The following is an 11,891-nucleotide window of genomic DNA, read 5'->3' on the forward strand; positions in this document are numbered from 1 at the left end:
ACAAATTTAATTTTCAAATCAAGATAGACGTTTAAATGCATGACGTGGGTGGAAAGCGCGCGTGACAATTTATGAAAACAATTTTTTCATTTGACGTCTTATTAATAATTTTAATGTATAATATATATGTATCTACGTAATACTTAATACATACTTATAAATATATATAATAAAATTAGATGAGTCAACTGGGAGCATTGAATATTTTGATTATCTTCTATACGATACAATCAAAGTTTTATTCATTTGGTATTAAAAAATGTGAACAATTATCAAAAAAATTTGACATTAAACTCGAAGAAAAAAAATTGTAATTATAAAATTATCATAACAAAACAAAATCATCGAGAGAGATTGTTTTGATACAATAAAAGTTTTTGATAATTTCTCTTCTTAATAAAATAAAATTAATTTTCAAAAAGATCTGATATATTAAACTAACATAAGAGGGAAAAGAGTTGACATTATAATTATTCTAAAAATAAAATAAGGAAAAGATGATAAAATCAAATTGTTTATAAATTTGTCGTGTATAACAAATATGCATTTATGCTATCATTTATAATTTGATGAAAAAAATTTGTATAATTTTTCAAAATGTTGACAAAATTATTAAGAAGAAAATTTAGACTTTTGGAAAATCGACATTTTTGTATATAAATTACAATTTTAGAAAAAATAAAAAGAGAAAATAAATAAGGAAAATATTATTCAGTGATATGCATCTTATGCTTTGAAAAATACATCTTTGTGGTATCTACTCTTACACGTTGATCATTATTCACATCTTAAGGCATGTGACCAGTTTCTTACCAACCGTGGATCTGTAAACTACGTGTATCGTGTTGTTTAGCGCGCTATCGTCATGAACTAACAATTAATTGATTATCCAGCTATAATATATTACATATATTATTTAATAATTTATAAAAAGTTAAATATGTTGAGAGAAAATCTTAAATGATCATACAAAAAGTATCTACTTTTCAATTATTTCACAAAAACCATTCGTAAATCATTAGAGAACTAACAATAAATCTTTGCACATACGTGTTACATCCGTGTTTTCAAACGACATATTGGATCTATAGATTACATGGTTTCATTGATCTTTCTGGTGTTGCATAAACAAATTTGTATGTGAACGCATCTTCGCAAACATTAACAAATCTTTTTTTTTTTTTCTTAATGTTAGAATGTTTTTGATAATTGATGATTTATTTTATTTTGTTTATTCTTTTTTTTGATAATTTATTTTTAAAAATTCAATGTTAACACAAACGAAATAATTTATTTGCGAAATTCGAATATATGTATGTACATTTAGATAATATATCTGTGTTTTATTTTTATCTTATAGAAAATATTATTGACGCATACCTGATTTGTTTTGCAAATAACTAGCGATTATTTTAATTATTTTACAATTATTATTATTATTACATAGAGGACTGTTTGATGAGAATTATTCTTAAGGAAAAATATATATATTGTGCTCGTCCGGAAACCGCAAATGCTGATAATCCTAGAGACATATCAGTGACATTCAGAAACATATACGAACGATATCGAGAAATAAAACGAAAAGCAAAGACAAGATAAAACATCATTTATTTGGTCAATATTTTTTCAACATTTTTAAATAATATTTTGTTCGATAAATTGTCGGTAAATGTTAATATGTTTCGGTAATATTATTCGGGGTATAATAAATAAATACTAATCATTTGTACAAAATATTCACAATTATTGATATTAATTCAGTGTAATTATCATTTATATTGGATCATAATATATTATAATTAATATCGATAATTTATTTACAATACTGATCAAAAATATTGACAAATATTAATCGAATAAATAATAGCTTTAAAAAGTAAAATATCTTAAAATTTTTTTTCTACCATTATCGAAGTATCAACTTGACAAAAAACATGTGCAGCATTATGCGTAACGTATCTTCATTGCTGCCCTTTTTTATCCTAAGTCTCGTTTTAATATCGAGAGTGATTATTGTCGAGAGTACAGTGCCACTCATTCATTCCATTCCATTGGTATGTTAATTTAAATTATTACAAAATTGAAATTCAATAATAAATATAATACACGGAATATATAAAAAAAATAAGTACGCAGTATTCGAGTTTGTAGATCATTGAATGAGATTTTTATTACGAAATTGCTATCGATTTACATTTATATTGATAGAACGACATTACATTTCCTTATGAAATTTAAATTTATTTTGCAAAGTAATTTTTTCTTTCTGAGACATTTCAATAAGTAAATAAATACATTAATACATTTTAATTGTGTTGTTATTTCTTTCTTTAACAGAAAAATGATACGAATATACCAGAAGAATACAAGGATCTACCAATAGTAGCACAATGTTGTCTGGTGAATCAAATTCTATTTCGAGATGAAAATAAGGGTATGGAGATATGCGTTTCTTTGAACTCATTCGAGCAACCATTCTCCCCATATTTTCATAAATCTAATTCATCTGGTATATGGAGTTCAGGGGAAAAACAAGATAGTTTTGTTGCACTCGTTGGTTATCCTTGTCATTATGGCAGGTAATTTTTGAATTTACAATAAGTAAGATAATAATAATATATTTTTTTTATACAATAAATAACTTTGACAAATTTGCACGATCATTTCCTTCGGTTTGTACGATAATATCAATAATCAACAAATAATCCGATAAGTGTTGGTTATAAAATAAAAAATGAATATTTACGATAAGCGTAATAAATGTACTCGTTTATCTTAATTGTCATCTTATTCATGGATTAAAAAAAATATGTGAATAAAAAATAAATGAAATTTATTAGAAGACAAATATTCATCCTAAACGTCATCTTTCGTGTATCTTTCTTCCTTTCTTTCTTTGCTATTTCTAATAGAATATTATTTTTAAAATCATTTGTATGAAAAAGAGAGAATTTATTTAACAGCTTATCGATAATTGGTAGAACAAATTATCACAGAATATCATCAAAATTGATTTTAACCTTTAGCAAAACCTTATCGATGTGTACTTACACGTTCAATTGATGTATGAAATCCTATCGATGTATCAATATGTATCTAAATAATCTACCATCTATTAAAAACAAGTTTTTATATCAAAAATATATATATATATATTCACAATTGTTATCATAATTTATGATAGACCAGACGTTTTTCTTTCTGATTTTTTAAATCTCACTTTTAACCGATTATGAATTACGTTTATTCGTTTATTTATATAATTCTTGTTACAGTTTTAATTTAAATGAGAGAAACAAAACCTATTATCTTTTATTTAATGGCTCGATATATTATCCTTCGTATAAACCTTCAATGCTCATGCCTGGTAAAGATTATTGCATGGAATACGTTCCTGAATTAGGATTGCTAATTAGAGTATGCTTTTCAGAAGGTATAATATTATACATTAAATCATTTCTAAACAATTAAGAATTAACTTTACCTTCAAAATACTCAAATACACACTACCTTTTGCTTTATAATTTCAGATGTTAAAGTAATGAAAGCCAAGCCAGAAAATTTGTTTAGCATTATCGGACTTTTAACATCCATAATACTTCTAATCCTCACCATACTAATTTATTTAATAATACCAAAATTGAGAGACATCTATGGACGTGTAATTTGTCATTATTGTGGATGTCTTGCAATGGCGTTTATTATTCTAACGATACTGCAACTTGATGGTGCACGTTGGAATCGTTACACGTGTATGATTATAAGTGAGTTTAAAAATATAATCAATTTCAAATTAGACCAAGTTTCATTTTTAACAACGTTCGAAGCAATAATTAATTAAATACGAAACTCATTGATCTCTTTTTCCTATTCTGGAGTAACGTCATTTCCTATTACGTAGAAATACCACCTTATTAATAATTAATTAATAATTTATTGATTGTAAATCATTGATTTTTACAGGCTACGTCATCCAATTCTTTTTCCTTGCCACGTATAATTGGTTGAACGTGTTATGCATCGTTACAAACAATTTCATACGAAATTATGTTAATCATGCATTGATTCTCCCAAAAACAAACAAAGCATTCTTCTTTTATTATTCCTTGTGTGCATGGGGCTCTTCAAGTATCCTTGTCATTGCAGACATATGTCTTAATCTCAACCCGATGAAATTTAGTACAGAAAGTGAAAGCTGTTGGATTGATTGTAAGTTGACAGACATATTATTAAATCTTTAGTTACTAACGGACTCATATACGGATCGTCTATGCAAAGGCATCAACTATCGATCCATATTCGAGTCGTACCAAAACATGTAATAAAAATAGTATTAAATATTAGGTCTACTGGACAATTTTTTCACATTTCAGACATGAAAAAATGTAATTTTTATAATTAAAACGAACAAACTTTTCGATAATCCTAATATAATTTATATTAATGTGTTATTATCTTCAGGACTTTAACTATACGTGCAAATATTTGATTATATTTTATTATTAATTCATTTGCTATAACATTTTTCGTAAATATTATATTTAAAACTATTTTTTTTGGAGGGGGGAGGGGGATTTTCAAACGTCAATATTATTTTCTTATATTTTATTTATTTTTATTTACCATTTTAATATTTTCTAACAATAGAAATTTTTAATCCTGAAGAGATTATTAACGTATTAATACGCGATAAATAAATAATTTGTATGTTTAATTGTAATAAAATTTCAGCGGACATCAAGTCGACGACGTTCTACTTCTTCCCAGTGTTAATATTCTTAATAAACAATTTAATAGTTTTTATCTTCACTGGGATAACGATAAGACGATTCAAAAATGATCTCAAAATCCGACTGTTGACCAGAAATCAAATATGCGATCGACAGGATCAAAGGATGCTTTGTATTCTCAATATAAGCCTAATGGCACCCGTAGTATTATTTTTCTTTATGGCATTTACTTGGGCTTTGCAATTTATCACTTGGAGTAATAACATTAATTCATTCAATTGGTACCCTTTGAATTTAGTTAATGCAGTCCATGGTTTCTTTGCGTTCGTCATTTTCGTACTTCGTAGGCCAATACGAGGTTTGATTTGGGATAGGATACAAAATCTTCATAATAGTCAAAGACAAACACCTAGACAGACAAGCATTTATAATCATTTTATTCTACACCCTTTAAAAATTGGAAACTAAGATTCACGTTACCTGATCGAATGATTTACACCAGGGCATCTAAAACCTTTCCAATTTTTATTAACCCTTTTATACCAACCAATATTTTTGCGATCTTAAATATAGACTCTGTAATATCTTCTGTTTACTATCATAAACTCACGAACGTACTATACATGTAACGTTGCCAAACAGGTTTTGAATTCATTTTCGGCCATTGTGTATACCAGGAATTTTTTAATTACGCGACCCCATATGGGATCGTAATATAAAATGGAGTCATATCAAAAATACGTATTAGAATAATAATATGTTAACAAAATTAAAACTTTCAGCTTGTACATATGTATGTATCCAACATTTTCGACTAGTAGTATAAATGATACGAATTGTATGAAGATTATTTGATATTATATAACTAGTTACTATACACGTACATGATTTTCACTTAAATTCGATAACGAACTAATGGAACAAAGATTAGATTCTCAACGAAAGATCTCAAATTTGTGATCAAGGTATTTGATTGGCTGTTATCGAAATTATACTTCTTTTATTTATTTGTATTTCATTGATAGAAAGAAAATGTTGTTGTAGGCATTTTCTAATTTACATTTTTTGAAAATTTATACGATTTTACTTTATCTGCTCTCTAAAAACAAATATTACACAATTAAATCTGTAATGATACATTTTTATGATGATTAAGATGTATTTATTTTGTATAGAATGTATTTTATAAGGAACAGTTATAACTTAATATAAATTATAAGACCCTCGAAATATCGGCGCGTTTGCCATGGGCAAAAAGGACGATTATTTTGAGACCCTCATCAACAGATGGGCCCAAATGTTAAATAATGTTATTTAGTTTTATTTTTAGTAAAATGATATCTACAATTATTATGATTATGATTATTATTACTACTATTATTTATCTTTTATGTATGGGTAAAAGTAAATGGTTTGGGAATTCCCATACAGCTCACGGTTTCTTTTGCGTTCGTCATTTTCGTACTCACCAACAGAGAGCCGAAATATCAAACGTGTAATTTTATTTTATTTTTAATCAAATGATGTCTACAATTATTATTATTATTATTATTATTATTATTATTATTATTATTATTATTATTATTATTAATTATCTTTTATGTATGGGTAAAAGTCAATGGCTTTGGGATTTCCCATCAAGAGGGATCCGAAATATCAAACGTGTAATTTTATTCTATTTTTAATAAAATGATATCTATAATTATCTTCTTATGGGTAAGATTATACCGAAGGTGTTAAATTTATTTCTGAAGAAAAATTCAACGCAACAACGTTAACAAAAATAAAATATAATCGAATTTTAATGAATGAAAAATATACGAGTGTAAAAAATAGACTAAACAGAATTATTATCGAGTAATACGCGATTCATACTTATTTCTTTTTATTCATTGCAATATAATTTGCATAATTGCATAAATCTTCAAATGAAAAATAAACGGTGATAACGATCAAAAAGGTAGAAAAAATAATAGAAGATCCGTAAATTTGAAACTACGACGACTAACTAGATAGTATTGTATCATCTTAAGTATATGAATCTCTATGAGTGTGTGTGTATATGTTGAGTAGGTTTCTTTAAGTATACGTAGGAACGATCTCAGGCACCAATCGATAAAACCTTGAGAGTCTTGAGGAGTCTGGCCAGTGCCTTCCCAGACGTGGATCTGTAAACTACGTGAAATCAAAGTCTTTGACGTGTTTCAGTGCGTCATCGTCAATTCAATTTCAATATAGAACAATACGTATTTAAAATTACTCCATATCTAACACAATAAGTTATTTGCGTATTGCGCGTATGAAAAAAATTCGAATCGCGGAAAGAAAAAATAAGAGTACTTATTTAAATCCTATAAAAAAAATGCATGCCGTTCTTTAACTTTTTCAACGATTGTTTAAGTTTATCAGAAACATTCCAAAAATCGTTTGAAAATGACTCATGAATTTACTAGAGCAGCACGTGCGTTTAATTCAAAGTTTTTATTTTCTTGTCTTCGATCAATAGAACTATTCCTCCTTCGATCTTCCTACTCCGATCTCTTTTGATCTTAGTAGACTTATGAAAGTAAATAATTTTTCTTAAAATAACAGAGAAAGTCGAGTCGATTGAAAAAAAAAGAAAAAAAAAAGAAAAAAAAGAAGAAAGAAAAAACCCACGTGTTTTCCCATAAATTAAATTATTCTCTAAATTGGACTTCAGTTTGTATTTTTGATTTCTTAAACGAACGGATAAAAGTATTGGTCAGATTTCTGGGTTAGCGAACTATAATTATTCGTTCCTTTCATTTCTCACGAAATCAAATTCCCGGAATTGTTCGAACATTCTTGGAAGAGATTACCCACGCCAAATCTGAAGAAAGATGAAGTCATTAATTTGTAGTTTATGAACGTACTTTCCAATCATCATCTGAATGAAACGAATAGTCGCGTTCGAATGTGTTTGAATCTATTCGTGAATATCCAAGAAGACTTGTGAACAAGAGTGTGTGTGTGTATTCGGGTGTGGGCGTGGGTGTGTCAAATTATTATTATTATTATTATTTAACGAAACGTGTATATAAAAAAATGAAGGAGGATACTTGACGGACAAGTAACTTGTCAGCTGAAGTGTTCATAATTACTAGTCAAGTATAAAATTTAATGGAAAAATTTGTGCACGTTCATTCAAATATCCAGTAAATCGTTTTAAAAGCAAACACATATTTCTAATCACGTTTAGAAAGAATATTTAAGCCTTGACAAAGATACTAAAAATAAGTGAAATAACTTGGAGAACAAACAAAAGGTGTAACTGCGTACGTTGATTGAAAAAAAAAAAGAAAAAGAAAAATAGGAAAAAAGCAATAAATATTCTTCGACGAAGAAGCAATATGCCAATCGTTCGCAAACGACAAATGGTTTTGGTTTTTCGACGTACCAAGCACGAAACTTGTATAATTTCTTTAAATATTCCTCGTAACAAGTGACAGAAAATTTGGATGTTACTGTTTATTTAATCGGAAGAAAATCAAATTAAAAATCAAAATGTATCGAAGTAATTGTTTGGTGAAAAGAAATGTATGCAGAATCATGGATAACTCGTGTTCGTTAGTACCTCTCGTCTTAAAACTTCTTCTAATCTCAAGACTGATTATCGTCGAGGGTTCAATGCCTGTCATTTATTCTATTCCACTGGTATGTTCATTTTATTTATTTATTTATTTATTTATTTATTTATTTATTAACAGAAGTGGCACCCTTTGACACATACATAAGTTGGATAAATAGTATTAGAGGATAGAGAACAGAAAACGAAAAATTGTAAAGACAAAATAAAAAAAAAATAAAAAATCTTAATTCAATGCTATAACGTATTATGTTTGTTATAAAGGTCAGTTTTGCATGGAATTTTATCGAGTTCGATTTTTTATTGTTTTCATACAATACGGTTCTCACGTATGTATGAGTACTTAAACGCGGCACAATACAGAATGAAATATTTATAACGGGAGCGTTATCGATTTACATTTATTTTCTCGTAGAAACATTTAAAGCATTTATTTTTAATCAATCTTCGGCGAAGTAACTTCGTTGAAAAAAAAACCCCTCGAATAAAATGTAATTTTAAATAATAATTCTCATTTAATATGTTTTTCTTTCCTTCTTTCATTCGCAGGAAAACATCACGTCCATTTCGGAAGAATACAAAACTTTGCCATTGGTAGCAAAGTGTTGTCCGATTAATGAAATATTAATTCGAGACAAAGGACAGAGTTCAAAATGCATTTCATCGTTGAACTATTCGTCCGAGTCTATATTCTCGCCATTCTTTTGCGATTTCAACTCATCCGGTATATTAATACCGGGGGACAAACATGACCATTTCGTTGCAATCGTTGGCGAACCTTGTCAATATAACAGGTAATTTATACTTTTGTGTATTCTTCTTTTTCTTTATGATAAGAATGAAAAATGAAGTATAGTAATTATTCCCCGGTGACTTTTTAAAACAAATTTAATATTTATTTAATAAGATGATCATACATCTGTTAATCTTCGAAAATAGTCTTCATTATTTTCAATAACTTTGGTCCATCTTTTTTAGGCAATTGTCGAATTCGTTGATAAAAAAAAAGATACCGATTTTGATGAAATGAATTTAATATCAAGGCACCGAATTAATTTCTATTAATTTTTATTAATTTCTATAATAGATTTCTTGTATAGTAAATAAATTCGCATAATCATTCGGTTTGGTACGCGTATCGGACTCGTATCAATGACCAACGACGAATCATTTGATAAGCGTTCAAATTGAAACGCAAGATGACTGTTTTCGATAAACCTGACGTTCGTGTTTATCTCATTTTATTTTCTTGATAGAAGCGTGAAAATAAAGAAAAAGAAAGAAATAGAAATAGACAGATAACGGGAAATATATCCTCGATCGTGAACGCGACATTGTACGACGCATACATTTTTCCACAATGAATATTATTTACCTAACGTAATGAAAAAAGAAAATAATGGAAAAAAGTTATTATTTCCTGGACTTATCATAACTCGATCGCATTGAGTATCTATCATCATCGTAATCAATTTCAAAGCTAACAATAAGACTTTATCATTGTATTTCTTACGTAAAATTTATATACGTAGGCCCTATTTTTGTCTTTTTTCAACGACTAGGTGGAATGTGCCAAGATCATCTTTACTCGATCGATAAAAGAATCTTCGGTTAAATATATTTAACATTGTATCGCAGATACGAACGGGGAAATCATTCGTATTGGTTGTTAATTTTAACGAGATATCGTACACGTTTTAAATGATTTTAACTTATTTTTAAAATACAAAATTATTGAATTTCTTTTTTTCTTTTGCAGATATTTATTATCGCCAGAAATCAATGTGGAAGATAAACATTACCTTTTACTCAATGGTACGATTTTTTTACCGGACTCTTTTCCTCGAATGCTCATGCCTGGAGTCGATTATTGCATGGAAGTAACACCAACGTTGGGTCTGATAACGGTGGTCTGTTCTCGGAACGGTAAATATAACGTACAAGTATTAAACTAAAAAAAGAAAGAAAAAAAATATATTGCATTGTAAAAATAATCGAAACAGAAAACCAACATAAAGATTTTATTATTGTTATTTTTAGAAGATAAAATATTGATGGCGGACACTCGAATCATTTTTTATGCCTGTGGACTTTTAATATCTGTACCATTTTTAATACTCACCATAATAGCTTTTTCAATAACGCCTAAGTTAAGAGACGTTTATGGAAAAATACTTTGTCATTATTGCGGATGTTTGGCGTTAGCTTTTACCGGTTTAGCAATTACGCAACTTGGTGGCGTACATTGGGAAGGTCATACATGTATAGGCATAGGTGAGTTTTAAAACAAAGAAAAGAAAAAATGATCTAATTACAATTCTATCAATAATTCACGAGAATTCATTACGATAATTCATTCGACTAGACTTCGGTTCTATTAATTGAATTCATTATAAATGAATCGATCTCCTTTACAGTTGAACGTTTAAAATTAAATACTTTCATTTAAGATTAATGCGTTATTACCTTATACTATCTTATTTATAATTAATATGATGAAATGATCGATGTTTGATTTTTTTTTTACAGCCTTCGTTATCCAATTCTCGTTCATGGCCTCTTATTTCTGGTTGAACGTGATGTGCATTGAGACATGGTTACTGATACGAAATCACGTTCATCATGCAGCATATAAAAAAATCAAACCCAATGTACTTTTCTTTTATTACTCGATATGGGCTTGGGGTTCCGCTGGTATTCTTATTCTTTTATCTATAGTATTGGATCTCAACCCAACGATACCTATGATATACGTAAAACCTAACTTCAATAGCGATAATGAAAGCTGTTGGTTTAAATGTAAGTTCCTATCAAATTATTTTTTGAAATACTTTTACGATCATTCATATACACGATGTTTAAAAAATATTTTCTATTATTTTAGCGGATACCCAATCGATGCCATACTTTTACGTGCCAATGGTGTTGCTTTTACTAGTCAATTTAATAATTTTTATTCTAACTGGAATAACGATAAGAAAATACCAAAAGGATCTCGCGATTAGACGATTAGCAAGAAATCAAGAATCCGATCGGCAAGATCAAAGAATGTTTCGTAGTTTGAAAAGAACATTTATAGTCTGCTTAGTATTATTTTCTTTGATGAGTTTAACTTTGACTATGGAATTGATATCCTGGTGGACCGGTGGTAATCCCTTCGATTGGTCGGTTTATGATTTGGTTAATGCTCTGCAAGGTCTTCTTATATTTGGTCTTTTTGTATTACGTAGACCAGCTCGAGATTTTATCTGGTACAGAATACAAACACTACGTGGTATCGATACGGTCGAACCGCAAACTGACACCGCTGCTTTTAGTCTTCTTACTGTTATCAATTAAAATTAGAAAAAAATTAGTTAATAATTAATTTATGAGAGATTATTTGGTATGACGTAATTGACAACTGTAGATTTGTGTCTCGTGTGTCTGTGTGTGTGTATGTGAATGTGTATATATTGGGCAAGTTTTATATTAAAACAATTAGACATAATATTTTATTGACGTCAAATTCAATTCGACAACGAACTGATAGAACAAAGATTAGAATTAAT

At 28.3% G+C, this 11,891-nt stretch overlaps 2 protein-coding genes across 2 annotated transcripts; both read left to right on the top strand.

The window, feature by feature from the left end:
• Positions 1 to 955: 955 nt before the first annotated feature.
• Positions 956 to 5,776, top strand: LOC106784892 (probable G-protein coupled receptor Mth-like 10). The gene is made up of 7 exons (XM_014744863.1): positions 956 to 975; positions 1,919 to 2,057; positions 2,341 to 2,582; positions 3,279 to 3,436; positions 3,534 to 3,767; positions 3,967 to 4,212; positions 4,735 to 5,776. The coding sequence occupies exons 2-7, from the start codon at positions 1,938 to 1,940 to the stop codon at positions 5,199 to 5,201; spliced, it is 1,467 nt and encodes a 488-aa protein (XP_014600349.1). The 5' UTR covers positions 956 to 975; positions 1,919 to 1,937; the 3' UTR covers positions 5,202 to 5,776.
• A 1,120-nt stretch (positions 5,777 to 6,896) lies between these two features.
• Positions 6,897 to 11,878, top strand: LOC106784971 (G-protein coupled receptor Mth2-like). Its single transcript, XM_014745044.1, has 6 exons — positions 6,897 to 8,408; positions 8,890 to 9,134; positions 10,100 to 10,266; positions 10,381 to 10,614; positions 10,870 to 11,139; positions 11,225 to 11,878. The coding sequence occupies exons 1-6, from the start codon at positions 8,259 to 8,261 to the stop codon at positions 11,677 to 11,679; spliced, it is 1,521 nt and encodes a 506-aa protein (XP_014600530.1). The 5' UTR covers positions 6,897 to 8,258; the 3' UTR covers positions 11,680 to 11,878.
• Positions 11,879 to 11,891: the final 13 nt, after the last annotated feature.

This window comes from Polistes canadensis, unplaced genomic scaffold (genome assembly GCF_001313835.1).
Source record: "Polistes canadensis isolate GaletaPanama2010 unplaced genomic scaffold, ASM131383v1 scaffold_42, whole genome shotgun sequence".
NCBI lineage: Eukaryota > Metazoa > Arthropoda > Insecta > Hymenoptera > Vespidae > Polistes > Polistes canadensis.

Bases quoted from the DNA above. Each gene is read 5' to 3' on its own strand.
- LOC106784892 (XM_014744863.1), top strand. From the start codon at position 1,938: ATGTGCAGCATTATGCGTAACGTATCTTCATTGCTGCCCTTTTTTATC. The intron at 2,583-3,278 runs GTAATTTTTGAA...TTCTTGTTACAG, and splicing joins TATCCTTGTCATTATGGCAG to TTTTAATTTAAATGAGAGAA. The intron at 3,437-3,533 runs GTATAATATTAT...TTATAATTTCAG, and splicing joins TAGAGTATGCTTTTCAGAAG to ATGTTAAAGTAATGAAAGCC.
- LOC106784971 (XM_014745044.1), top strand. From the start codon at position 8,259: ATGTATCGAAGTAATTGTTTGGTGAAAAGAAATGTATGCAGAATCATG. The intron at 10,267-10,380 runs GTAAATATAACG...TGTTATTTTTAG, and splicing joins GGTGGTCTGTTCTCGGAACG to AAGATAAAATATTGATGGCG. The intron at 10,615-10,869 runs GTGAGTTTTAAA...TTTTTTTTACAG, and splicing joins TCATACATGTATAGGCATAG to CCTTCGTTATCCAATTCTCG.